At 51.2% G+C, this 27,402-nt stretch overlaps 3 protein-coding genes, 2 long non-coding RNA genes and 1 other non-coding gene across 8 annotated transcripts; 5 read left to right on the top strand and 1 right to left on the bottom strand.

Moving 5' to 3' along the window:
* Positions 1 to 310: 310 nt before the first annotated feature.
* Positions 311 to 9,968, top strand: Hoxa10 (homeobox A10). Of its 2 annotated transcripts, none has more exons than NM_001122950.2 (2): positions 311 to 887; positions 8,385 to 9,968. In NM_001122950.2, exons 1-2 carry the CDS (start codon positions 878 to 880, stop codon positions 8,657 to 8,659), a joined length of 285 nt encoding a protein of 94 aa, NP_001116422.1. In that variant the 5' UTR covers positions 311 to 877; the 3' UTR covers positions 8,660 to 9,968. The 2 variants fall into 2 exon arrangements, with proteins under 2 accessions (NP_001116422.1, NP_032289.2); NM_008263.3 differs by lacking the exon at positions 311 to 887 and adding an exon at positions 6,226 to 7,206.
* On the bottom strand, positions 8,514 to 13,661 carry Gm52902. The gene is made up of 2 exons (XR_003956434.1): positions 10,830 to 13,661; positions 8,514 to 9,253 (listed from the first exon to the last, which is right to left on the bottom strand). It is a non-coding gene; the product is annotated as a predicted gene, 52902 (long non-coding RNA).
* Mir196b (microRNA 196b) lies at positions 11,000 to 11,084 on the top strand. The gene has a single exon (NR_029912.1). It is a non-coding gene; the product is annotated as a microRNA 196b (primary transcript).
* A 133-nt stretch (positions 13,662 to 13,794) lies between the features above and the next one.
* Positions 13,795 to 18,068, top strand: Hoxa9 (homeobox A9). Of its 2 annotated transcripts, NM_001277238.1 has the most exons (3): positions 13,795 to 15,374; positions 15,548 to 15,637; positions 16,683 to 18,068. In NM_001277238.1, exons 1-3 carry the CDS (start codon positions 14,816 to 14,818, stop codon positions 16,919 to 16,921), a joined length of 888 nt encoding a protein of 295 aa, NP_001264167.1. In that variant the 5' UTR covers positions 13,795 to 14,815; the 3' UTR covers positions 16,922 to 18,068. The 2 variants fall into 2 exon arrangements, with proteins under 2 accessions (NP_001264167.1, NP_034586.1); NM_010456.3 differs by having other exon boundaries at positions 13,795 to 15,637.
* A 4,523-nt stretch (positions 18,069 to 22,591) lies between these two features.
* Positions 22,592 to 25,542, top strand: Hoxa7 (homeobox A7). The gene is made up of 2 exons (NM_010455.2): positions 22,592 to 24,135; positions 25,135 to 25,542. The coding sequence occupies exons 1-2, from the start codon at positions 23,760 to 23,762 to the stop codon at positions 25,446 to 25,448; spliced, it is 690 nt and encodes a 229-aa protein (NP_034585.1). The 5' UTR covers positions 22,592 to 23,759; the 3' UTR covers positions 25,449 to 25,542.
* Positions 25,543 to 25,876: 334 nt separating this feature from the next.
* On the top strand, positions 25,877 to 26,674 carry Mira (mistral long non-coding RNA). The gene has a single exon (NR_045199.1). It is a non-coding gene; the product is annotated as a mistral long non-coding RNA (long non-coding RNA).
* The last annotated feature ends 728 nt before the right edge of the window (positions 26,675 to 27,402 follow it).

The raw sequence follows: 27,402 nt of genomic DNA, 5'->3' as shown, positions 1-27,402 counted from the left end.
AGGCAGACCCAAAGCAGCAAAGAGGGTCTCATTTGGAAAGAGACCCTAGGCTCCAAGAGCCTGCCCTGTTTATTTGTTTGTGTGTTTGTCTAGCTGGCGCGACAGGGGTGGAGAAAGCGAGCTTTCTGAAAGGGGAGAGGGACAGACCCTCTAGATGAATGTCTTTGGTTGATCGACAGACACACTGAGAAGCACAAGGGCCCTCCTGGGGGGCGAAAGGGGGCGGGCAGGGAAGCTCGGTTTAGGAAAAGACTTCCTTTGGGATGGTTAAAGATTAACCAAAGTCTCTCAAGTTGCCAGAGTGAGTCTAGCCAGGAGAACTGCTTGCAGGCAGGCGGCGGGCGGGCGCGGGTTTGATTTCTGAGCCCTATAAAAGCCCCATCCTCCGATGGCTGTGACAATGTGGTCGTAAACCCGTCCAGGGCCGGCCAATTTGCATATTTGGAATGCGCCGCTATAAACCCGGCTGGGGTTTTGCAGCAATTTCTTAGATGTAAAAATGAGATCTCAATAGCAGCGGGTTGGGCACATTCTCTTGCTCTTTCTCTGCCCGGCCAGCTTCCTTTTCTGGGCCGCAGGCTGGATCTCCAGCCTCGCCTAGGCTCGCAGCCGCCACGAGATGGCGCACTCCCGATCAATGTCAAAGCCGCCAGGGAGCCCGGAACCCCAGCGAGATTCTTGGCCTTTGTTCGCTTCTGATACTAAGAGCAGCACGGTACGTTATTTCACTTGTCCGGCACCCCTTCGTATTCAAAAAGAGGGGGGGCCCCCGCGCTCAAGAAGTGATTGAGGCTGAAATTTAAAGCAAAGCGCCTTCGTTAGGCCTTTCCGCATCGCGGCGTGGAGAAGCTGCTGCCCCTTGGCAGTGATTTCTGAAATGAGTCAAGGTAAGTGGCCACAAGTTTATCAATTTCGCTGTAGTAGAGGTGGGAATGGGAACGTAGCTGTCGCCTAAGCAAAGCTCCGGGCCATGATTGAGTTTCTGGGGTGATGCCCGTTTGCCACCCTCCAACCCCCGCCGTCCCATCGCTCTCTATGGTTGGAAAGCAGTGGGAGGCCTAAGTGGAAAAGTTGTCGGTTTTAGCTCCGTGTGCCAGCATTTCACCCAAGCTTCTCACCACAGGCGATCTTTTGGTTTTGCTGACATTTTCCGATCTGAATAAGTTAGATATGGTCTGAACCCAGACGAAAGGAACTCAGCTGTGCTGGGATTAAGGCTGTTAGGAGAGGAAAGAGATGGTAGGCTAGGGAAAACAAAGTTTCTCCTTGGAAACAATGGGTGGTCAGCGTCTGTGGCCGTTTGAGCCGGGTTTCTCCTCCACCCCCGGGGCAGCACGCCAGAGGTTACCGATTTTCTCGTAGGTGCAGCCTAGAAGTCTGCCTAGCAGACTAGCGCAAAGCTTTGTTCCCAAAAAAGGCCATTCAAAGAAGTCGCATTTGGTTTTTCTGAGGATGTTGGAGACAGCCCGGTACTGCTGTCTCCAACCGGTATTTGGAATGTAGCATCCCCCTGGTTGGCATTTTCCAACAAAATCCCCTAGCCATTAAAATGAGGAGGGACTTCTCATCGCATATTTTGCAAAATTATACAAAAATATACTGGTAAATATCGTTATATTTGCTTAAATGGCATGGGGGATTAAGTCTGACTCCTTGTTTTTGTAAAAACAAGTTTTAAATAACCAAAGTACTTATATCTTGAAGGCCAGATTTAAAACTCGCGTTTCTCCCATATTTAAAATTTTATTTTAACGTCTTTTTATTTGTTTCTCGAAAAGTTTCTTTCTTTCCCCAAATATACAGTGCCATGGATAAGTAAAAAAGAATTCCATAACGTGTAGATGCTTCCCCTGTTTGCAAGTGTGTGAGCGAAAATTGTGCTTATGAATCACTAGTTTTGTTAAGCATGGGCTCCTAAGCCATGCCAGGAAAAAAAAAGGGCAACCGGAGCAGCCGTGAGGGCCCACTCTGTGAAGTGCAGGCAGTAGGACGGGCACCTTCTTGCACTCCCCATGAGCCTGAGCTGCTTCCAGTGTTAAGGCCAGAACCAGTTCCTTCCCTACAAAACTAATAGCACTGGTACTTCAAAATGTCTGACAAAAGGACGCAATACTTGCCCTGCTAAAGATCGAGGGCCAGCTCAATAGTAGGATTTAGAGGGAAAAATTTTTTTAAATATTTTAAGGACAGATTGAACCTGGTAAACAACAACAAAACAACAAAAAAATCAAACAAACAAAGAGAAAGAAAGAAAAGCCCGCACATTAAATATGGAATGTCAACATTCATAAAGAAAAGCAGAAAAGCAATTTTGCTCATGGAAAAAAATTCTAGTTATTCATAAATATATGAATGGGAGAATTTCTGAAACTGTGTTAATGCTGGACACATTGAAGCTGTGTTCACTTTCCTTCATGAAGCCTCAATCCAGCACTACAGCCCCCTAGATAGCTGAGAACCCCAAAAACATTGAGAATGACTTTTGGGTACAAACAGATTTGTTATTTCATTCTCAGGACCTGGATTTATTTATGTATTTATGTATTTTTTTTTATTTTTTGGTTGTTTTTTGTCTTGTTTTGTCCTGGTGAAAGTTATTTTCCTATTAAGAATGTATTTGGGAAGCTTGTAAGGGCCTACTCAGGAAGAGAATCTGTTACTAAGTAAAAAGCAGAATAATGGTTACACTTTCTTGATTCGTTTGCCTGGCATTTCTCTCGGTGGAGAGAATGTGTGTTATCACCAGGAAGAAAACCGACAATATTTACTCCCGAACAAACACAGACTCTGGCGGTGGCGGCATCGATGTGATTGCTGAACAGGCCTGGTTAAGGCCAGCAGGCACCAAGGGTTTTAGGTCAAAGGCATCCCAAGAAGGAAAGGGGAATTCAGCTGCTAAAGGGAAGGGCAAAGGAGAAAAGAAAGAAAGGGGGATGGCTAGACTTAATCTCCCAGGGATGGTGAATCTCCATAAAGGCAAGGAGCTCAATAAACAGAATATTTTTATTGAGGAGGCTAACACCTCATTGTTGTAGTCTAGGGAGACACTGGAGCCTTCAGGCTGCCTGAGGGATGCCTGGGGCTCCAGACTCAAAAAAGCCCAGCAGGCACTCAGCCCACCGCCACATTTAACTTGAGCTTCTGAGTCACTGTATTTACTTTAAGACAACCACTCCAGTCCAGTCTGCCAGATACTGGGCGGTGGTCCATGGTAGGTTCTGTTGTTCCCTTGCTCAGCCAGTCTCAATGAGAGTAGGACCGAGATCCCCAGTCAGAGAGGGGTTGCTATAAAGGCTCACACACTGAACAGGAAAAGAAAGGAAACCCTAAATTAAGCACCCTGTTTGGTTTCTTGCTAGGGGAATGTTGAGAACAACGTAACTGCTCCCAAAAAGGTTGGTGAACATTCAATTACCAATGCCATGGTCTGTGAGGCTGGTAGCAAGTGATCCAGTTTCCTCCTTCTTTAGTAGAGGCAGCCGTTGTAGTGTAATGCAGTACTGGAGCCGAGCCTTTAAACCTTGCCCAGCAAGTGCGGGCTTCTGAATCCCATACAACCTAGAAACCCATTTGGCTATCCTACAAGGCCTTGGCTAGGACTAACCTAAGTAGCTTGCAGTTGGGCACCTGGCTTGTCTTACCAGACAAATAGGCAGGGGCCCGCTGAGTCCAAGGAGAGCCCTCTAGAGAATTTGAGGGAACGGCTTGCGGTGGGTGATATGAACTCTTGGAAAATGATGGGTCAAATCATGGGAATGCACAGATGTAGGGGGTTTTGTTTTGTTTTGTTTTGTTTTACAAGATAAGTCAGAACTACCCTTGGACTACTCAGAAGGTTCCCTGTAACCCTGGAAGGTTAAGAAAGATGCTGTCTCTATCACTGTCTTTTACCTTATCCTTGTAGCCTCTGTTATCTCCAACACACTCTTCAATGGCCACTGGTTCTTTAAAAACCTCAGCCAGGGAAACTCCTTTTTGTGTGAGATCCAGACAGGGACGGCTCAGGAGCCTGGCTCACAGGCCTGCTGACCTACTAGAGCTCCTTTTCCTCAAGGAATAGTCAGCGCTCTTGGGACCCACTTTCCCACATAACAGCTTTCCAGAGAGGTATCAGAAGTGCTGGAGAGTCAAGTGCCTTTTCAAGCAGTCCCAGATTCAGGACATTTCCAGGTGGCACTGTTGAACACAGGAGTTCCACCTATCTAGTGAACAGAGCAAGGACCACGCACATCTGGAAGCTTAAGGTAGGGTAACAAGGCCTATCTGTGTGAAAATTTGCCTTGGCCTTGGGTACAGAAGCAAATCAGATAGTTAATGGTGTCTCACATAGACCCAGCTTTTATTTTCCAGAGAGGCTGTCTGCAGAGAGCTGCTGCTCATCTGAATTTCTTTCTCTCTTTCCTTTCCTCCCTTGTCTCCTTGCCTCCTTCTTCCCCTTCTGTCCCTCTTTCTTTCTTTATCCCTTTCTTTTACATTTAGATGCTCAGATACCCAGGCCTCCCACCCATCACCTCTCGAGAGACAGAGGTAGAACTGGCAGAGATTCCTCTTGAGTATTAGCAGAGGCATAGCCTCCTGGGTGTGGGCTTGCCAAGCAGCTGCAACCAACTGCAGTGTCTTGCATCTCAGAAGCCAGAGCCTAGCCTCTACCTGGTCAGCTTCCCTGTGTCCTCTCCCTCTCAGAGTGCTATCAGGGTTGTTTTTGTCCTGGATTCCTTTTGGGAGGAACCAGAATATAGCCAACTAAAAGCAAGACTCTCTCCCTGCCATTTGCAGAGGTCTGAACAATGTGGTTCAAGGGTCCTGGGCAGTCAGTAGCTCTCTAGTTCCAACTGGAGCTGGCAGGACTGGGGCATCCTGGAGACCCTGTAACCCACAGGTCAGAAGTAAAGCATCCACTATGCAAGCTCCATGGATCCTGCCGAAAAAGGTCACCTTTCCTAAGTTTGATATAAGGTCCACATTTGGGGGCTAGCATGCCGTAGGCTGACCATTTTCAATTGCCCAAAGGTAGCACCCTGGGCTCTAGAGTCTCTTATAATAGGGCCCAAACCCAGCTCAGCCTCCTAGGGAATGGACTTCCTCATCACCACCTTGTTAAAATGTGCACAGTATACGACAAAAATGGCTGGGAAAAGGACTGCCCTCGCCATGTCTTTGGGGGTAGAGTGGGGTACAGACAGGTTTGGTCAGAACCTCCTGGAGCCAAGGAATGTTTAGGCTCAAAGGAGAGCGAGAGAGAAAGCAGTGTGGCGGAGGTATTTGCTAGACACATTCTCCCAAGGTTTTCCTTCCAGTTCTGCCAGCACAGAAAGGCCAGAGACCCAAAGCCAGCATTCTAGTCCTCTAAAGGTAGAGGATGGGGAGTATGCGTTTGCCTCTGAACTGTGGTTTGGGAGGTCGGGAGTGGTGGTGGTGGTGGTGGTGGGCTCTTGCCAGTCTATTGATTTTTCACCTCACTAAGGCAGCTGTGCAAGGTTGGATGACAGGAGTAGAGAGCATGAACCGATTGATCACAGTGAAGGAGAAAAACCTTCACTGACCAGAGGATGGTGTAAGACAGTGAGGACAGAGGATCCAGGCATTGATCATCGGCCGATGGATTTCGGACAATATTCATTCTTTGTGAGATGTTTGAGGCCGTACTGGTTTACTGTAGGTTCTGGACCGTCCAAAGATCTTGACAGCCTTAGTATGACTTTTTTACCAGCCACTTTGGGAAGCCAAACTTAAGAATTGAGGCCAGCTCCAGGCCCAGAAATGTATAGGATAGCTAGCCTGCTACAGGGCCCGTTTAAATGATCAAGGCGACGGGGACTCATGGCCACTCCATAGCAGACATGGGAGCACCCAAGGTTGGCTGGGGTGCACATCATAAACACTCCACTTGTTAACAGCGCAGAGCCCAAGGGTGCTTCCAAATAGTCCCTTGCATGGGGGGGGGGGGGGTACAGGTTCAAGAGCCAGGTCCCCCAACCTCCACTTTGAGGCAGCCCCCACAGTTCCGGCCTTTGAGCCATAGGTGTCAGGCGTGCGTCTTCTGGCCCATCAATACAGATTACATATTTATATCAATCGCGGGCTCCGAGGGCGCCCTCAGAGAGCGGCCCCGCGCCTACGAAACCAAACTGGGAGTGGTCGCGTGGAAACTCTGGCTCGGGATTGGCTGCAAGCGCCCGCCGCGGTGCGGGGGGGATTGCTAATCGTATTCAGCATGTTTTGCACAAGAAATGTCAGCCAGAAAGGGCTATCTGCTCCCTTCGCCAAATTATCCCACAACAATGTCATGCTCGGAGAGCCCTGCCGCGAACTCCTTTTTGGTCGACTCGCTCATCAGCTCAGGCAGAGGCGAGGCTGGTGTTGGTGGCGGTAGCGCGGGGGGCGGTGGAGGTGGCTACTACGCCCACGGTGGGGTCTACCTGCCGCCTGCCAGCGACCTGCCCTACGGGCTGCAAAGCTGCGGGCTCTTCCCCGCGCTGGGCAGCAAGCGTAATGAAGCGCCGTCGCCCGGAGGCGGTGGCGGTGGTGGCAGCGGGGGCCTGGGTCCTGGGACGCATGGCTACGCGCCCGCGCCCCTAGACCTGTGGCTGGACGCGCCCCGCTCCTGCCGGATGGAGCCGCCCGACGGGCCGCCGCCACCGCAGCCACAACCCCAGCAGCAGCAGCAGCAGCCGCCGCCGCCCCCGCCGCAGCCACCTCAACCCCAGCCACAGGCCACTTCGTGTTCTTTTGCGCAGAACATCAAAGAAGAGAGCTCCTACTGCCTCTACGATGCTGCGGACAAATGCCCCAAGGGCTCGGCCGCCGCTGATCTGGCCCCTTTCCCGCGGGGCCCGCCGCCCGACGGCTGCGCCCTGGGCGCCTCCAGCGGAGTGCCAGTACCCGGCTACTTCCGCCTGTCGCAGGCCTACGGCACGGCCAAGGGCTTCGGCAGTGGCGGCGGCGGCACGCAGCAGCTCGCTAGTCCCTTTCCTGCGCAGCCCCCGGGGCGCGGTTTCGACCCGCCGCCCGCACTGGCCTCTGGCTCGACCGAGGCAGCCGGGAAGGAGCGAGTCCTAGACTCCACGCCACCACCCACTCTGGTTTGCACCGGTGGCGGCGGCTCGCAGGGCGACGAGGAGGCACACGCGTCATCCTCGGCGGCTGAGGAGCTGTCTCCAGCCCCTTCAGAAAACAGTAAAGCTTCGCCGGAGAAGGACTCCCTGGGTAAGCAGAGCTCAACCGAGGGCTCAAGTCAGACGGGCAGACAGACAGACAGACAGACCCACAAGGAAGGAGCAGAGGACCAGAAGCCCGCGCGGCAGCCGTAGGCCTTGGCCCAAACTGACGGCAGGCTGACCTTCTGAACTTGTTTTTAATATTTGGGCGTGGGGATGCTGTAAAAATCCACGTCCGGCTTAGGGCCCCACACCAAGACGTCCTCAGCTCTGGCCCCTGCTCACCCAGACTTGGGGGATGAGAACACCAGCGAGCAGCCCTCCTCCCGTGCTTGCACTTTCTCGTGGCCCTGAGTACCCCCAAGCCCTGGTCCTTAGCCCAGCCTGCTCAGCGCGGCCCACGCGGGGGGGAGGGGCAGGGAGGAAAAGTGGCTCGCTTGCAGATAGCACGGATGTTTGTAAGGCATCCAAAATAAGCAGCCGCCAGAGCCAATAAATAAGCCCATTAACCGGCGAAGTTCGAGTTTACGATCCCCCATGCGTTTTTCAAAGTTTCTGGAGGGGCGGGAGTCCTGGTTGTAAGAAAAAAGAAAAGACAAATTCGGCCGGAACGCTTGGGCCCAGAGCTGAAAACCTAGGAATGGCCATTCCCCTTCTCCTGGAATCTGGTGCTGCCCAGCTTCACACTCCGGTTACTTGGAGGGACAGGAGCCAAACCCAAGCCCTTGACCCCAGAATCGGGTTTTTGGAACTTCCCCATTGGCCCAACTATGCCCTTCTCCTCTAGCCTGGGGCGATCTAGGAGGCTAGGGTAAGCCAGTGGAGCTGCCAGCCTCTCGTCCAAAGAAGCATTCCCTTACCCCAGCTTGGGGGCCGGCAGGAAATGCTTCCCTGCCCCTGGGTGAGAGGCAGAGAAAGGCGTTAAGTTCAAGATGTACGGCCTCGCCTCCTCCGGCCTTTCATTCTCTCAGCGCCCCGCGGCGTGGTGCTAAAACAGGTGCCTGGAAAAAAGTAGAGGAAAATGTAAATTGGGAGGACCGGGTGTGGATTTGAGGCCGATTTTGTCATGCCTTTTTGGAGGGATTTCTTGCAAAAGGAGGGAGGGCATAACCCTCTCTCTATGACTTCGGGCATCCCACTAAATGGGAAAGACCCGGAATTCACCCCCCTCATACAGCCCGAGTGGCCTCGACTTAACCTTCCCCTCTGTATTCTCTTAAACTCCAGGCAGTTCCAAAGGCGAAAATGCAGCCAACTGGCTCACAGCAAAGAGCGGCCGGAAGAAACGCTGCCCTTACACGAAGCACCAGACGCTGGAGCTGGAGAAGGAGTTTCTATTCAACATGTACCTTACTCGAGAGCGGCGCCTAGAGATCAGCCGTAGCGTCCACCTCACGGACAGACAAGTGAAAATCTGGTTTCAGAATCGCAGGATGAAACTGAAGAAAATGAACCGAGAAAACCGAATCCGGGAGCTCACAGCCAACTTTAATTTTTCCTGATGAAACTTCCAGACAACGTCTTTTCGCTTCCTGAGCGCCTGGACCCATCCTCTGCCTCCAGCCTCTGCCCCAGAACTCACACCTGTGCCGGAGCCCCTTTCTCCCTCCCACACTCGCCATCTCCCAGGCCGTTTCGTCTGTGCAGGGCTGGTTTGTTCTGGCTTTTTTTGTTTGTTTGTTTCTTTGTCTGTTTGCTTGGTGTTTGTTTGCTTGTTTTCTGGGGGAAAAAGCCATATCGCTAAAATTCTATAGAGGTTGAGATCTTTCTCAGTGTCAAGTCCTGAATGGGCTGGGTTTGCTGCCTCTGGGACCCACTGCTAGGAAAGGGCCCCAGTACTCCTCCACGGATCTGGTTTCCTGCCCAGCCCTGGGTAAACTTAGCCGGAAGCCTTAGGTCCCATTGTCGGCGCTGAGGTGTCTGGCCTGAGGTCAATGGTGCAAGGAGCCGCCACCGGGTTCGCCAGCCTGGAGTGCTGGGCTGTGTTTAATCAGGGAGTCCAGGCCTGGTTTCTCTTTTCTTTCTTCTTTTCTTCCTTGGCCAAGAGCAGAGTATGGAAGCATGGACATTCAGGTTAGCTAAAGGGCTTGACCTGGCTGGTTGAAAAAGTGAAAAAGAAATAATCAGTAAGATTAATTTTTCCTTCTTTTGTAAGATCTCCCAGCTTTAAATGAAAATTAAAATGGGCAAGAGAAGGAAACCTCTCTTCCCGTTTGCCTAAGGTCTTGCTTGCCTGGCTAAAATCCTTCATTCACCTTTGAGTTTCCATATCCCTGCTGTTAACAAATAATGCAGGTTTGTTTATACATGTGGAACTGGTGGATTTTCGTCATTAAAACTGTTACCAATTGGTAACACAAGAAAAGCACACCACAATTCTCCCTATTTAATGGAGGTTGTTTTTTTTTTTTTGCTTTAATTCACTTTTTGTTTTTGTTTTTGTTTTTTATTTTGTAGGCTTTCTGAAATTCATGGAAGCCTAGGTGGGCTGGGGCAAGCAGAAATAAAAATGAGAGAAGGGAGATATTGTTTGGATTTCCTTTATACTGTGAAGTTACATGCATAAAAGGGTCAAACCTGTAGGTGCAGAAAAGAAAAAAAAAACCTATAAATACAAATCTGTATAAATGTCTATTATTATGAAAAATTGCCAATCTTGTTTAAGCAAATGCATTCTATCGTTATTATAAATGTTAGTTCTAGCTTTATTTACTTCAAAATCTTAAATCAGAATAAATTAATATTGTATTGCTGCTGTGCGTGGAAAAAGATGATGTTTATGTTCTTATAGAATAAAAGCTGTGGAATGAAGCTTTTTAATTTCACCTCTTTTTTGACTTCTTATCTTCACCTTCCATTTTATCCTGTCCACCACTTTTACAACAGGAGGGCTAGCCCGAGCCCCCTGCAATTACTTTAGGCATCTATTTAAATATTACCTAGACGGTCGTAATTTGTCTGGGCCCTATAGCCCTGGTGCCTTAAGGTTTGTCGGCTTTTGTTCAGTTTTATGACTTGCTAGTATATCTGGATTGTGGCTGTCTTGGACCAGTGGTTTCAGTTGAGAGGAGAGCGGCATAGACAGAGGAAGCTAAACAGGATTTCTTTAGAGAGCCCCAGAGAGGCTCGCAGGAGCCAGTTATTTTGCGGGTATCCAGGTCCCAGAAGAACCCACGCCCGAAATCCGCGGAGGAGGGCCCACTCACGGAGCACCACTAGTGCCTGCAACAGCGGTTAAGTGGACCTGGGCCGAGCTGTCCAGGGTCACCCCCTCCCCCTGCCCGGCCTCCCCCACCTGGCGGTCCTCCGCTAGGCCACGCGTTTCCTGCTCGCCGGAGGGGGGGGGGGAACACTAGGTGGGGGAAGGGTCGCGGGAGCGCGCGCCTCAGCGGGCGGGCGCCTAGGAGGGAGAAGAGGGGGAGAGCGAGCGGCTGCGGGGAGTGAGTAGAAGAGGCCGCGGCCAGCCACAGGACCCGGCTCTTCGTTGCTGTCCCCTGCGTTTTCTGGTCGTCCAGGGAGGCTCTGTTTGGCAAAGCTGCAGAATCTGGGGAACCCGCCTCACACCGCTGGGTCTCCCCCCCCCCCCCTTCTAGTTTTTTCCCCCTTCCTTTTTATTTCCTCCCTCTTTCTCGTCCCCCTTCCCTCCTTTTCACTCTCTCCTCCTAGGCGTACCTTTCCGGAGCCTGGAGCCCTCTTCATCCACCATGGGGTTAGGGTGGTGTCTGGTACAGGTTGCGGAGGAGGGCTCGACTGGGCACAATCGCAGGGCTCTTTCCTTGGCGGCGACAGTGGCAGCAGCGGAGGCGGCGAGGGGCGAGGCAACCCTACGCCCGCAGCATCAGAACTGGTCGGTGATTTAGGTAGTTTCCTGTTGTTGGGATCCACCTTTCTCTCGACAGCACGACACTGCCTTCATTACTTCAGTTGAAAGCATCTCCAGGTACCTGTCCAGAGCAGCCCGGGATGGCTAGGCGGGCCATCAAGGCCTAATCGTGCCAGGCCTGCGGTGGCAACCTCAGATCCCCATGTGCAGGAGGAGCTTCGGGTCTTCCTCGGCGCTGTGCCACCCAGCCCGCCTCACTGTCGCCGCCCGGCACCTGGCCCGGAGCAGGTACAGTCAGGTTAGCGGCTGATTCTTGGACGCCGGGGGCGTGGTAAGAATTCTGGGCCCCAGGCCATTCAAGGTCAGGGGCGCTCGTTTGCTGTCTGAGCTTTCCATACCTGTGCCTGTGTGGGGCTCTGTCATTTTCCTGCAAGGCTGGGCTGGAACACATGCTCGTCACTGTAATCCCGCTACGAGCAGAGGCAAAGGTCCTTCGCCAGTAGAGACCCAGCCAGAGACGGGAGAGTCAGGACAGCCCGGGGCTGGTATCCTGGCCTTGTTGCTTACCCTTCCTCTGCAAGGGCGCCCTCTACTCTCAGTTGCCGCTGTTTCTTTTACGTATTTTTATCCTCTTTCCTTTCTTCTTTCTTTTTTTTTTTTCCTTTCCCTTACTCCTTCCTTTTTTTTCTTTTCTTTTTCTTGCATCTTCCATCTTTCTGTCCAAATCTGTCTCTCCGCTTCCATTCCAAATCGTTCTTCCGGAGGGTAAAGGGCTGGCTTAGAGAAAGCTTCGAGGTTTCATTCCCCCCACCCCCTCGGTACACAGTTTTGAATGTGCTAAGGTGTGCATAAGGGAAGCTGGTCAGGTCCGTGTTTTCTGGCCTGGTGGGCCTCTGCGCAGACAAGGCCTCGGTTACGATCACGACCGGATGGCGGCGGCCTTGCGTTAGCGGCTGCCCGAGAGATCCGGTGAGGGGGCACCCGCGGCGTCTTTGTGTGCCCACATCGAGGGCAGGAAACACTTTGCCAGATCCATTGGTTCGGAAATTGGAATCAGGGCTGAATTCCTGCCTAGGTTCTGTGTCGCCCGACTACTGAGAACGCTTCAGCGGGAAGCTTCTGACCGACTCTGCCAGCTTTACGGGTCCTAACTCGGGCTTTGACCGTGATGAGAGAGCCTCACCGGGTCCAAGGCTTGACTGCTCGCTGGCTTGCTAGCCATTTTAGATTCAGAAAATGTCCTGCCTTGTGCAACTGAGGGTTTGAGAAGGGAGACCTTCCCAGGTCCAATATATTTTAAATGAGTGAAAACAATCCCAAATTCAAGATCAGGGAGGGCACAAACTGGGGCACTGGTACTAAATTGTAATCTAAGAAAACCAGCCTAACGACTCTTAATACAGAAACCTGAAACAAACCACCCTCTCCCCACCCCCAACAACACAGGCACTGCCTGAGACCACAGAACTCTGTTTCCCTTCCCGGCTCAGGCTGATGCCCGGGAATTGTTTTCGTTGCTCAGCCAACAACCTGTTATCTGAGTGACCAGTACTCCAGGCTCCCTCCAACTCTTCTCTGCCATTTTCTGCATCCGGGTACTGGGCTTATTTCAAAGACCAACGTTTTTGGAAGATTCTCAGTTGAGCATGAGGTGTTGTGTGGTTGCATCCATTTATTATTTCTAGATGTGTATACAACTCATCCAAAAGAAAGCAGAAATAAAAACCTGTATACTTTAGGATCATGTTTCTAGACTCACAAGGACAATATCTCCTTTTATGAATTTTCCCCCTTTTGGGCCACATGTAAACAGCTGCTTAATACTCAGTACCTAATTCTTTGTAATTTTTCTGTTTTGAGACTAAAGTTTTAAAAGTATTTTAAATTAATAAATATTAATGATATTAATGATGATGGTGATGATACATATCTTCTCTGAATACAAAAAATGAAAAAGTCAGCCAGGAATACTCTACCATTTACTATTACAATTAAGAGCAGAGTTATACTCCTGGGTTATTGCTTTAATGAAAACCTGAACCTCAGAGGACTACCGGATATTTAGAACACCTTGGGTTGTGTTGGGGGTGTGTGTGTCTTGGAGGAATTTGCAGGGAAAGGAAAAATATTAGGGGGAGGGGACTGAGGCAGTCAGGACAGGCCACATCCAGTTCCTGGCGCTGACCACTTTCTTCTTCCTGCCGACAAGCGAGGGGGTGTGGATCCCGGGAGCTTCCCAGCCCCTCTCTGGTGGAGAGCCTAATATTTGGGGGAATCTGTCAGAGCGTTGGAAAGTGTCTCCTTGAACTATTTCTGAGGAAGAAAGCAAAAACAAAGATGGAAATGTCTCGGGTCAGCATTTTTGTGGATAGTGAAGTAATGAGAAACATACTCTTGGAAGGCACAAAATTCACACGTGAATTTAATTACACAGTTTCTAAGAGCTGTTGCTTTGTGTTCCAGATTGGGATGGGGCCACCGCCCCTCCCATTAACAACAGTGGCTGTGGCCTTCTCACTTTTTTTCTCTTATTCCCAAAGATTCTAAGGGGTGAAAAATAACATCCTCCATTTGACCAAAGGATGAGATTAAAGTCAATGTCCAGTGTTCCTCCCGGGTTAATTTGTAGCACTGGACTTGAGCTGTAGTTTGACTATGGGATCTCTGTTGTTCTGTTTCAAGGATAACCAAGGCAGGGGCGCTGGAGATGGGGGCGGGGGGGAAAGAGAGGAAGGGAGGGAGGGGAGTAACAAAAGAAGGAAAAGGGGAATGGGAAGGAAGGGGAAAAAAAGTGGGGTGATAGAGGAATAGGAGGAAAAAACAGAAGAGGGAAGGATACCAGAGCGGTTCATACAGGGCCCAGAAACTAGGCGAGGTGACCCCTCAGCAAGACAAACACCTCTTGATGTTGACTGGCGATTTTCCCCATCTCCAGTCTGGGGAGCGGGACTAGGCATACAGATGATGGAGCTTAGAACCCGCTGGCTAGGGAATAAAATTCGCTGGGCAGTTTGTGCTCAAAGAAGTGGGCCAGGGCGCTTGTGACACAATCAGGGCGTTTGTGACACAAACCCTTGAGGGTTGGCAGTTCTCTCCTTGGCGGTTGCTCTGGTTGCTCTGTGGGGCCTTCCCTGTGGAGCAAGGGTGATCTGGCCGATGTGCAAGCGCCTGGCTGGCTTTCCAGTCTGACTAGGGTCGGTAGCCCATTTTAGGTGGTTGTATCATCGACGGTGCGTCGCGACAGGGGCGGTGGTCACTCTGTTTGAGGTGGAGAGAGCCTTGTATTTGACTTTTCTAGGCCGGCCCTGGGGGCGCGCGCGGGCGGGGGGCTCACATCTCTGAGGACTGCAAGGATTATTTACAGGGTATTCACCAACCAAACACAACAGTCTAATTTAACCTTTCCAAGTCCTCATAAATTTTTACAGGGAGCCACAGCGAGGCAAACGAATCTGTTGGTCGCTCCTGACTTTCCACCAGCCTGTGTGGCTTCCGAAACAATAACTCCTTATGAAATATCATAAATATAGATTTAAATACAGTAGAGTGAGAATGCGATTTGGCTGCTTTTTTATGGCTTCAATTATTGTCTAATTTTATGTGAGGGGCTCTGCTGGCCGTGCTCACACGCGGGACCCGCGCCTTCCTGATGGCGTGATTAATTGTGATATAAAATAGTCCGCTTAAGAAGTGTGTGTGTCTGGTATGTGTGTGTGTTGGGGGGGTGGCAAGGGAGAGTACAGAGGCAAGGCCAGATTTGATCTTTTAATCTTCGTTGGCCACAATTAAAACAAACCAGATCGTGGAGCTGCGCGATCCCTTTGCATAAAAACATATGGCTTTTGCTATAAAAATTATGACTGCAAAACACCGGGCCATTAATAGCGTGCGGAGTGATTTACGCGTTATTGTTCTGCCGGGCGGACACGTGACGCGCGTGGCCAATGGGGGCGCGGGCGCCGGCAACTTATTAGGTGACTGTACTTCACCCCCCCCTGGTGCCACCAAGTTGTTACATGAAATCTGCAGTTTCATAATTTCGGCGGGTCGGGCTGGGCCGGCCAGGCGCGGGCTACTGCAATGGCCACCACCGGGGCCCTGGGCAACTACTATGTGGACTCCTTCCTGCTGGGCGCCGACGCTGCTGATGAGCTGGGTGCGGGACGCTACGCTCCAGGGACCCTGGGTCAACCCCCAAGGCAGGCGGCAGCTCTGGCCGAACACCCCGACTTCAGTCCTTGCAGCTTCCAGTCCAAGGCGGCGGTGTTTGGTGCCTCGTGGAACCCAGTGCACGCGGCGGGCGCCAATGCGGTGCCTGCTGCAGTGTATCATCACCACCACCACCCCTACGTGCATCCCCAGGCGCCCGTGGCGGCGGCGGCGCCGGACGGCAGGTATATGCGCTCCTGGCTGGAACCCACGCCCGGTGCGCTCTCCTTCGCGGGCTTACCCTCCAGCCGGCCTTATGGCATTAAACCTGAACCGCTCTCGGCCAGAAGGGGTGACTGTCCCACGCTTGACACTCACACTTTGTCCCTGACTGACTATGCTTGTGGTTCTCCTCCAGTTGATAGAGAAAAACAACCCAGCGAAGGCGCCTTCTCCGAAAACAATGCCGAGAATGAGAGCGGCGGAGACAAGCCCCCCATCGATCCCAGTAAGTGTCTCCTTCCTGCAAACCGGCCGCTGCCTCCACGCAGGCCACCAGGATCTACCAGCGCGTCAGCTTTCTCTGGAGCCTGCCTTCGTCCTCGATGGGTGCCTCTGGATCTAGGGTCCGAGAACCAGAAGTTGGTGTTTGGAACACCTCTGATAGGGGCCCCAAGTCCAGAGAACTGTGTGGAGCACCCGGGCCGGCTAGGGGAAAGGGAGGAGGCTGCTGCAGTGAGGGGGCGGGGCGGGCGGGCGAGTAGAGCGGAGACCCGCCGCCCCTCTCCTAAGCTGCCCTGGCCTAGGACAGACAGACTTTGGGCGGTTCTTCGAAAGCAGCGCAGAGAAGTCTTTTGTGCAGCTAGATTGTTCACAAACTGTGGCAGCAACGTCAGTCGGGCAATCTGACCCGGGAAGTTTGGGGAGACCTCAGATTCCCTCCATTTCTTGCTTTTGGAAGGTGGCGGCGGAAATCCTGCCCAAGATGAGGATGCGGGCTTTGGGTCCCTTTGCCAGATTTATTCAAATAAAGTGGAGATGTGATCAAAGGCCCTGGGGCATCCTGCCTTCCGTGGAGTTCCCACGGCCTTCCGGGAAGGTCAAATAAAGAGTGGGGACAGTTGCAAGGAAGCTGGGAAAGGAAGACAGTTGGAGAGAGAGGGGAAGAGAGGGAAAGAGAGAGGAAAAGAGAGGTGGGAGAGGTTAAGCTTGCCACAAGAACTCAGGGCAGCCTGCTCTTTTCTTTGCTGGCAAAAAAAAAAAAAAAAAAAATGGTTTCCAGATTTCATCCTTTCACAATATGCAGACTGTGGGAGGAAGAAGAAGAGGGGAGGACGGGAGAGAGGAGAAAGGAGGGTGGAGATGGGAGGGGGAGCTGAGACTTTCTTGGCTCTGTTGTAAGTGACCCTCCGTGGATCTGTCTGCCAGGGCTTCATTGTGTTTCCTCTAACCAATTCAGCGGCATCCTGCACTTCGGCCAGAGACCCCCAAGAGGCTCCTTCAGACCCTACCGGGATGCTCCTTCTAAACCCAGTGTCTCTCTCCCTCCGCAGATAACCCGGCTGCCAACTGGCTACATGCTCGCTCCACTCGGAAGAAGCGATGCCCCTACACAAAACACCAGACGCTGGAACTGGAGAAGGAGTTTCTGTTTAACATGTACCTCACACGGGACCGCAGGTACGAGGTGGCCCGGCTGCTCAACCTCACCGAAAGGCAGGTCAAGATCTGGTTCCAGAACCGCAGGATGAAAATGAAGAAAATCAACAAGGACCGAGCAAAAGACGAGTGAGCCTTTTAGGGGCTCATTTAAAAAGAGAGCAAGCTAGAAAGAAAAAGAAAGGACTGTCCGTCTCCCTCTGTCTCCTCTCCCCCAAACCCAGCCTCCACCCGCACAAAGGGGCTCTAAATCCCAGGCCTCATCTCCCCACTGGCAGTCCGTGCTCAGGCTGGCTCTTAGGCCTGCGGCTTTGATGGAGGAGGTATTGTAAGCTTTCCATTTTATAGAAGGCACACACACACACAAGGGAGGGCATTAGCGCTATTGGCTGTATGTGCTAGCTTGTATATATATATATATATTTAAAAAAAATCTACCTGCTTCTGACTTTAAGCAAAAGGAAAGAAAACTACCTTTTTATATAATGCACAACTGTTGATGACTGGCTGTATAGTTTTTAGTCTCTGTAGCTAATTTAATTTGCTCTTCGTGTGGCAGATCATTCTGCCAAAATACTTGAACACTGTGTTTTATTGTGGTAATTATGTTTTGTGACTCAAACTTCTGTGCTGGGTGAAGTACCCATTGTGATTGTGGAAGCTAGAATTCAATTTGAACTCAGGTTGTTTATGGGGGGAGAGAAGCTGTGGCATAATGTATAGCTCTGTAGTCTTCTGTGTAGCTAGACTGTTAACCTACGATTGTAAACTAGCTGTAAGGATTTCCCAGTGAAATCAGATTTGGAAAGAAAAGAGAGATAGTTCTCCGGGATGCATAGATTCATGATTTATCTACTTTTGAAATGTGGGCTTCTTCATCTTTACGTTCTAGACTCCAATTTTGTCCAATGTATATAGAATCTCCATATTAAAGAAATATTCATAATCAGAAAGCTTGAATATTGTTTTTGCACCAGAGGAGAAGTGAGGAAATTCGGAGCTATACGTGTGTGCAGAGGGTTGCTACCTATGGGTTTACGCTTAATTTTAATTGGGAGAAAGTGAGTGCTTATTGTAATGGAGTTAATTTTATTGATAATAAATTATACACCATGAAACTGCTCTTGGGCTACTGTAGATTTGTATCCTTGGTGAATTTGGGGTTCCCATCGGATTGAACATACACTGTATATTTTGCAATAGTTACCTCAAGGCCTACTGACCAAATTGTTGTGTCGAGATATTTAACTTTTGCCAAATAAAATATATTGATTCTTTTACGTTGTGCGGCTCTGCTCTTTGCACCTTCTTTTTCTAGGTATATTTTCGGGGGAGGGCTGAGGTGAGGTTGATAAAGCCCTAATTCGGTCTCTCTCTCGCTGGAACCAGCCGTAGTTGGGCCAGGCCTAAGCACCCTCGACTCAGATGGTTGCCGGTAGCTAGGAAGCAGAGGCGGAAAGCTGGGAAGTCCAGCGGAGGAGCAAATAGACTCGGATCTATTTGCCAGGCGACCAGAGAAGCATCAGAAAGCTAGGCCTCGCTGGCCAGCAGCAGTGGAAAGTCCACCCTTTCATTTTGGCTGCCTCCAAAAATATTCCCCAACCCTGGACTCACAAAAAAAAAAAAAAAAAAAAAAAAAAAAAAGGACTGAAGAAGCCTTTGGAAGTAGGGTGGTCGAGTTGAGGGCTGGAAGTCAAGGAGCTGTGTAAGAAAACTCTGAGGAGGCAGGCAGGAGCCACATGTCGGCAATGAGGCTGCTCCTTCAAATAGTCAGGGGTTTTCAGAGAGTGGAAAAGCCATACCCTTGTGCCCCATTGAGTCCTGCCAACCTGGCCGGAGGCGGGTTGGGGGTAGGGGCTCAGCATCCTACACTGCTAAGCCACCTTCGGAGTCCCCACAGAAGCAGGCCTTAGCAACCGACAAGCCCCGAAGCGCCATAAAAGAAAATGAGGGCTGTTACCCTTTATGGGGTGTAAAGGGCTGCGTAGGGGGAACGACTGCCTTCGGAGGCCCAAGCGCCTTCCAGATGTAGCCAGAGGATTCTGCCTCGCCTCACACCCCCCAATTCTTTTCCTTCGCACCCCCATCTCTCTGCAATGTTGACTGTCTTCTAAGCCGGGAAAGGGGGACCAGGGTGAGGGTGGATGGGGCTTCTCCTTAACCCCCACCCCCAACGAGCCGCCAGGTTGGCACGCCCTCTGTTGTTGCAGACAGAAAGGACTTCAAAGCTTATGCAGTAAGGGTGTGCCATAAAGGAAGGTCTGCGAACTGTCTGGAATTCGGCTCTTAATGAGTTTACAACTGTCCAGCTCCAATTAGGGTATCCCACCAAAACCCTTTCATTTGTTTGCTCTGTCTGCCTCCGATAAAGAGACTGCGGAAACAGCCCTCTTTTATGGGTATTGCCCCCTCGGCAGCGTAGGTTCCTGGCTCCCCAAGGATTCCCCAGGGACAGGGCCCTCGCTCCGCCCATGGGAGTGGAACGCTGGTGGGGTCACAGGCGTTGCCGAAGTTCACGCGGGCCAGAGCAGCTGCGGCTGCAGTGCCAAGAAAATTCCAGGAGATGGCAGTGTGGCTCCACGCAAGAGGCTTTCTCGCCGCCATCTCCGGCCGCCGAGACCTAGGAAGCTCCTAAAATGTCGACTTGAAGCGAGCCTTTCTGGAATGGGATTTGTGTGAGCAGCAGTCGTATATTTTCCCTGCTGCTCATGCCAGCCTGAAAGCCTCCAAGGGACACAGCATGCGCCGGGGCTTGCCTGACCTTCGGCGCTCGCTCCTCCCCGGCCCCATTCCGAGACCGCTGTGTTGCGTGGCAGCAGCGACGCCGAAGGTGCGGGGCTGTGGCTGAGAACGCCAGTTCCATTTCAGGGTCACAGTCCTCATCCCAGCAGAGATCTAGGGACAGCGAGGCGCACGGGGAACGGGTCGTTCACGATCGAAGAACAAGGGAATGAACACCTACGGCCCCAGGACCAGATGAACCCACAGAGAGCGCATCCTGTGGCCACGGGTTCCGCCGACCCGTGAGGTCCCCAAACCTGGTTCAGGGTGGGGGGGTACCAGGCCTAGCTAGCCACCACCAGTATGGGGAGAGAGAGAGAGAGAGAGAGAGAGAGAGAGAGAGAGAGAGAGAGAGAGAGAGATCGGGGACTTGGTCGGTTTGAATACCTGACCTTAAAATTAGGCGGCTGAAAATTGGTTATAAAGTCATACTTGGTGGCTGTCTTGTGTAGATCTTCGGGGAACTTGGCCACGCTGGGGTAACTTGGGGCATAGTCTAGGAACTGTTAGGTTGTTCGAAAATAAATGATCTATACGTTTAAATAAGTACATTAACACTCTAGCTTCAAAACGCATTCATATGGTTGAAGTCGTTCTTGCTTCTCAGGCCGTGGTATTTCTTTGGCATTGAAAGGCCAAGGCTACTCTGGTGTCGCCGGTTGAGGAGGCTAGAAGAAAGAAAAAAAAATCCCCATTCATTCTCAGGCTACTTTTAATGCTAGATGTCCCCAGCTTCAGAGCAAGGCGGCTAGTGTGTGGGATCAGACTCTGGGGTAGGATGGTTTCGGAAAGAAAACACAAGAGCAAAAAGAAAACTAACCCTTCGAAGCGCCGTGAATATAGACCGTACAGTGCATTTATTTGGGTCGTAATAGTCTCGGCCAAGCCCACAAAATGTTTATGACTCGCATCTCCGTGCTGAATGCGCTGTAAAACCAGGGACTCGATCCTGGCTGACGTATCTCCTGGGTCTCCCTCTCTTTCTCTCTCTTACTCCCTTAAAAAAAAATCTTCCTGCACACACGTAGGTACTACAGGCATATATCCTCGTTATATTTCCGTATGTAATTCATGCTACTTCACAGCATCTGATTGTAGGAAGGGTTTTATAGCTTCTTGGAGAGAGCACCAAGAGATACCTATCCTAATCCTGAGAAATCTATATTTATGTTACTGCTGAGCAGTGGGCACAAATAGAATGCTCCAGTTTTCTAACAATGGAAGTCACTGGTTGGCAGCAGCCGCTTCCCTCCACGGATCACAGAGGCCCTAGGTAGGTGCAGGCCTCCAGGAGCTCAGAGGCCTGGTGAAATGACTAGGCCAGCAGCCTCCCTTGCCCTTGGCCGACTGGCGGCGGGGCAGGCTGCTCTCTGGTCTTCGCTGCTGAGAGGTTTTTCACAGCCTGTCGCTGTCTTCGTCCGGACAAGACCCGGCAAGGAACTGGGCTTATTTATTCGCTTCGGGTAGGAATTGGTGGCCGCGTCCAAGTCAGGCGCCTTTCACTAAGTCGGGGGACATAGTCTCCAAGCCCAATAGCTGAAGCCCACCATCTTCTCAGGGGAGGAGACTAGAAAGGTTCAAAGTCCCCCAAACTCAGCACCACTGGACTCTCTAGAAGGCGCCGTTTTGCTGCAAAGGTCTGCGTTTACATTCTAAACCTAGATTTAAACATTGAGGACTATCTGGCCACAGGAAACGGAGGAAACAAACTCTGGCAGTAGGTTTGAAAGCTAGTTCTGGGACAGCGTTGGGAAATATTTAGATAGCAGATTAAAAACTGGGTCTGGGCTCAATAGTGTGTGAATATTTTCACACATAACAGATACATTTCCATTAAATAAGTAGGGAGCCAACAGTCAGAAAACATATAATTAAATAGGCCTTGCTGAGAGTCTGATTTTGTTCAAAGTCTGCCAAGGGAAAAGAGACACAGAAACGAAGTGAGGGTTTTTGGTGAGTCTTGAATCCCACTCAGAGGGAAGACTTGTGCCCAGAAGTGCCAAGACCTTGAAAACAGCAGAATTTGGGACCTATTTGGCCTTGGCAAACTAGCACAGAGTCTCTTGTGGGAACCACTTAGTCCTTTCAGGCCAAATTCAGATGACCTTCCTAGGTGTGTTAGTGTCGTGTTTTTCCTGTTCAACCCAACTCCGAACTCTGGTTGTCAGGTCTCCTTCTAAAGAGAAGTTCCACTTTAGACACGTGCCTTTGGACTGCTCCAGTCTCCTGAGTCTAGACAGACCGCCTGGGCCTGCCTGGCCTTTCACTGTGCGCCCTTCTGTGTCACCCCAGGAACAATTTATTGGTCTAAAGCAGTCTAATTTCGCCTCTTTGATCTCCTAGCCTTCTTTTGGTTTGCTTCATCTTCTTTTAGCTATTTTAGAATTTTATTTCTCTCTTAGAAGACACTGTTATTTCGATTTCTACCCCCTCCCTGTTTCACCTCTTCTGTTTCCCATCCTGGTCCACCATAAAGTGGATCCCGGATATTGCCGCCTTAGGGTCCTTATGCTCCAGGGGAGATAGCCCAGCTCCCACCTGCCCTCCTCCCCACCAAAACCTGAGCCCTTTACTAGGTAGGAGCTGGGGTTCGTTCCAGCGGGATTTGAACATCCCTCTGTCTTTTGTGCTTCCAAGACCCCCCTGAGAGGATGCGGTAAACGGGGGTGGGGTAGGTGGAGGCAGCCTGGACCCACTGAAAGTGATAAGAAAGTGCTTTGTACACCAGGAACCAAACTCTATAATTTAGAGGAGAATTTCCGGGGCAATTCCATTGTGAAGTCGGGTTTATGATGTGCAATCGAGCTGAGCAGTAAAAGGTCGCCAGTCTTCCAGCATGGCCTGAGCAGTTTATGAGGCGTTTAGGGGAAGGGTTCACCCAAATATCCTCCAGAGAGCGTTGGGCAGCAGAGCCTTCACCCGACCTATCATTGCAGGGGGAGGGGGTCTGAAGCCCAGCAAGGTAAGCCCCCAGGGTGGGCTACTATTTGGGAGAGAACGAGGCTGTGCTTAGCAAGCACACAGTGCTTAGAAAGGTGAAGCCGCGGGATCTGGGTGGCCCCTAGAAAGGGCTCCCTTATTCGCTTTTATTGTCTCCTAAAGAACTGGGGTTCCACAATGAGCTACAGCACCCAGGTCCTGAGATTACCTCTCCTGTCTCTAATCCAGCTCTAAAACTGTTACCGGCCCACAGGGTGGAAGGCTTGCTTGCCTGAGAGCCGCCAGGAGTGTATGACGGATGTGTTTTAAAATTTGTGGAGCCGAGTTTCTCCCAAACTGAATGAGGATACCCCAGTTTTTTGTCATCTAGGGGGTAACTAGGGGTTGTGGCAAGGACAAAGCGGGTGTTGAGCTATCTCTGGAGTTGCTGCCAGCCAGCCAGGTGCCCAGGAGCAAATGCAGAGAAACTGCCAGGGCCGCAGTGTCCGGGAGGAGAAAAGGAATCCCATGTTAGTATATCTGTTGGCAAATGAGGCTCATTAATAGATAAATATTTCACTGCTTCCTTTAGGGCAGATAAACAGTGCGCCGCCGATTAAAGAAAGGAAGCTGAGAGACGTTGACTTTATTCGAACCACATGGTTCCAGTTTGTGGCAGCGGTCTCTCCGCTCGGCTAGAGGAGACACCGCGCCTGCGGTGTTGGCGCTGGAGCATCAAATCAGGTCTTAAAGGTTTCCCTGCTTATAGAGAGAGGTGGGCAAAGAGTGGATTTCCCTCTCTAGACCATCTTTGGGCGGACAGGTTACAGAGACCCTGGGTCTTGGACCCTCAGAGAGGGCCCGAACAGGGGGAATCCACACAGTGGATCTGGGGTTCAGGAATAGGTATGAGGTTGTCGGGGGAGGGGGCGAGATCCCTGCCTCCAGGCTTCGGCGGCTGGGACGGGGCTCTGGCGGAGCCTAGGGGTCTGATTGCGTCGGGCGCCCTGGCAGCCCGGTGCAGGCAGGCCGCGTCTGTGAGCCTCTTCCCCTTCCATTCTAGGAGGCAGGCGGCCCGTGGCGCGGGACCACCTGTGAGGGCTGCTGAGATTGGCGGAGGCGGTCATGTGGGCGGTCACGTGCCGCGGCGAGCTCCGTCCAAAAGAAAATGGGGTTTGGTGTAAATCTGGGGGTGTAATGTTATCATATATCACGCTACCTCGTAAAACCGACACTGAAAGCTGCCGGACAACAAATCACAGGTCAAAATTATGAGTTCTTCGTATTATGTGAACGCGCTTTTTAGCAAATATACGGCGGGGGCTTCTCTCTTCCAAAATGCCGAGCCGACTTCTTGCTCCTTTGCACCCAACTCGCAGAGAAGCGGCTACGGGCCGGGCGCCGGCGCCTTCGCCTCCACTGTGCCGGGCTTATACAATGTCAACAGCCCCCTCTATCAGAGCCCCTTCGCGTCCGGCTATGGCCTGGGAGCCGACGCCTACAACCTGCCCTGCGCCTCCTACGACCAAAACATCCCCGGGCTCTGCAGTGACCTCGCCAAAGGCGCCTGCGACAAGGCGGACGAGGGCGTGCTTCACGGCCCGGCCGAAGCCAGTTTCCGCATCTACCCCTGGATGCGCAGTTCAGGTAGGCTCAGTGGTCGGCGGGGTCGGCGAGCGGGAGGAGCGGAGGGGCGGGAGCAGGGCGCGGGGGGCTGAGAGAGCCCAGCCCGGCGGCTTCCAGCCGGCGGCCCCGCAAGTCCCCGTGGCGCTGCCTTTCTGGTTTTAATTAGAGCTGAGGCGCCATAGCGTGGAGAGACCCGTAGCATTGTATGTAAATGAGGCTCATAAAACTTTTTATGGCCCAATTAATGGGTTCGATCCTCGTAAATTTATTTAACTCCATTTGCCTTGGAATTTTTACAATAAGTTTCTCCGCTATTCTCATTCTCATATTCTCTCTCTTTCTCCCCCCCCTCTCCCCCTTCTTCCCTTCCCTCTCTTTTTCTCTCCCTCAGTCTTTCTTTCTATCCCCCTCTTTTCTGTCCTCTATCTCTTTCTTGACTCCAGCTCTCTCTCCCCTCCTTCCCTTCTTTCGGCCTGGCTTTCTTTCTCAAAGGCAAGGAGAATTGAGACCTCCGGGATCCCTCACTCATCACTGTACCAGAGGCCATTTCCAGAACGGGGCTGAAGCCAATGGGACAGAGGGTGGGAAAGTCACAGGAAGGTCTTGTGGATGGGGCTGCTGATGAGGGTCGCCCACTAGCAAGGCTGGGGAGCAGCCAGGCTCGCCTTTGAATGGCAAAAGCGCAGAGTCCCCCACTTGCCACACTCTATATTGACAATTTCCCTTTGTCAGGGGGAAGCAGGACATTGTGGAAACGTAGCCGGCTGGAAAGGCCAGTTGTAAAGTTGGAATTCTGCCCTAAGGCTTCTCACAGATGTTCTTGCTTGTCTGGCCCTGGGGCCTTCCGCTCACAATTTCCCTCCCCCAGCTCAATTGAGGGTGATGAGGGTTGCACCTGGATTTGGGCAAGGTGGAAGGTGCAGGTTCTTGGGCTGCTGGCCTGACTAAAGCACTCTTCTGTCCACATCCTAGTCTGCTTGTCTGTTTTGTCTATCTATATGTCCAAATTTCTGTTCCTAGGACCCGACAGGAAGCGGGGACGCCAGACCTACACGCGCTACCAGACGCTGGAACTGGAGAAGGAATTCCATTTCAACCGCTACCTGACGCGGCGCCGCCGCATCGAGATCGCTCACGCGCTCTGCCTCACTGAGCGCCAGATCAAGATCTGGTTCCAGAATCGGCGCATGAAGTGGAAGAAAGAGCATAAAGATGAGAGCCAGGCTCCCACTGCAGCCCCGGAAGACGCGGTGCCCTCCGTTTCCACAGCTGCTGACAAGGCGGACGAGGAGGAAGAGGAGGAAGAGGAGGAAGAAGAGGAGGAAGAGGAGTAAAGGGCCAGGCACAGGACCCTGGCTGCACAGGACAGTTGGAAAAGCGTCTTTAAGAGACTCATTGATTTTAGTTACAAAAATGGGGGGAAATAAAGTGTAAAAAAAAAAAAGAAAGAAAGAAAGAAAAAAGAAAGAGAAAAAAGAAAGGGAAAGAAAAAAAGAGGGAATCAGTTCCTACCCTCATTCCATTCAATCACCCACTTTAGCTCCCAGGGAAATTAGGTCACCTTGGGGACCCTCTCTGCCTCTGAGGAACCCAGTAGATACCCACAACCCTGGGCCAGTGTTGTGCGCAGGCACAGCCAAAATACTACCTAGCACAGGCCTCTTTGAGAGGCACTCCCAAACTACCTATGGGCCCAGCCCCAGTGGGCCACCATTCCTAAGAAGCCTCCTTCATGTCCCAACACTGGCAGACACCCAGCACCTGCCCCACCCCCATCACACACCCGGCCAATACCTGCAAACCATGATCAATACTACCTACTACTAGCCCTAAACTACCTATTGTGTGCTGGCTAGCTCACCTGCTTCTCGGTGCCCATCCCTCCCAGGCTGGACCTTGATGCTTCTAACTGATAGTCTTTGGGGTCACCAAGGCTTCACTGACAAGGCAATGAGGTTCAGGGACCAGGGTATTGGCTTCTATTTAAATTGAAAAATAATATATTTATTCCAAAGCATACCAAGTGCTGTAACCTAGAATCCCTCTTTCTCTGGCTTTGACACAAGGTCAGGGCCATTAACCCTACTTCAGGAGGGGAGCATTCCCGAGCTGGCTGCCATCCTCTGGAATAGCTCTGGGTTTTGTTTTTGTGGGACTAAGGAGATGTTCCCAGACTCACTGTCCTCTCCCCCTTGCTTTTGTGTCCTACTGTTCAGCCATGTCAAATATGTATACCCTGACTTTTCCTACAAGGACAAATACTGTATATTTGAACCAGATTTTTTTTGTGTTGTTGTCATTTCTATAATCTTGGAGCTCATTTGTAAAGGAATGTCTTGACTTTGGAAGGATGTTTTAATGGGGTGACTTTGTAGCATGGTGTGTTGTATTGAACTAATTCTGTAGTGGGTGGGGGAAGTCCAGCACCCACCGGGGCCATCATCTCCCTTGTCTCCTCATGTCCCGTCCCACCCCCCAGCCTGGGGTTCAGAGAAGGCACGCTTCCCAGCCCAGCTACCTGTGTTTTATGTAACAATAAAGATGCTTGGTGACAAAGAAACACGGACTGCTTTATCCAGAGGGTCTTGTGCAAGGGGAAGTGGCCATAGCTGAAGGACCAGCCCTGGCTGTAGGCCAAAGAGACACGGGAAACAAATGCAGAGCCACTGTCCCTGAGTCCAAATTTTAGCTATTCATGGACAAATGTATCATGTCTCTTTTCACATGTTTTTATGTGTACTTAAGCACATTTCTATTTCTCTGTGTGCTTGCTTATAGTTATAATTGTATGCATTCCCACACACATGCGTGTGCATCAACATTTCTCATGTCTATAATTGTGTGTGTGGGTTTCTGTGTTTTTCTGTGACTATAATTGTATATATGCCTTCCTCTTTGTAGATGGTTTTTGTCTGGCTATTGTATGTGCACCAATATCTATTTAGATCCATTGAAAAAAGACTATTTGTTAATGCTACATATTCTATCTACGGCCTCTCAAACTTTCATAAATTCCATGAACGAATTCCAAATTCAACTTTCCTCTAAAGGTGTAGACTGAGCTCTAAAAGGGTATTACCTACCCTCCAATTGATCCCGGATTCCACATGCGTCCTGAGTACAGTCCAGGGGTAGGAAAGACATGGAATTCAGGGTCCCTGCTGCAGTACCCCCACTTAGCCTTCAGAAAGGGTGAGGATGCCCCAGGGTCCAACACTGCAGCTGAGGGATTCTTGGACGACATGGGCCTCAAACCCTGCGGCGCAACCAAGTCCAAGTCCTGTTGCT

This window comes from Mus musculus, chromosome 6, assembly GCF_000001635.26.
Source record: "Mus musculus strain C57BL/6J chromosome 6, GRCm38.p6 C57BL/6J".
NCBI lineage: Eukaryota > Metazoa > Chordata > Mammalia > Rodentia > Muridae > Mus > Mus musculus.
This window is presented reverse-complemented; position numbering and strand designations above follow the sequence as displayed.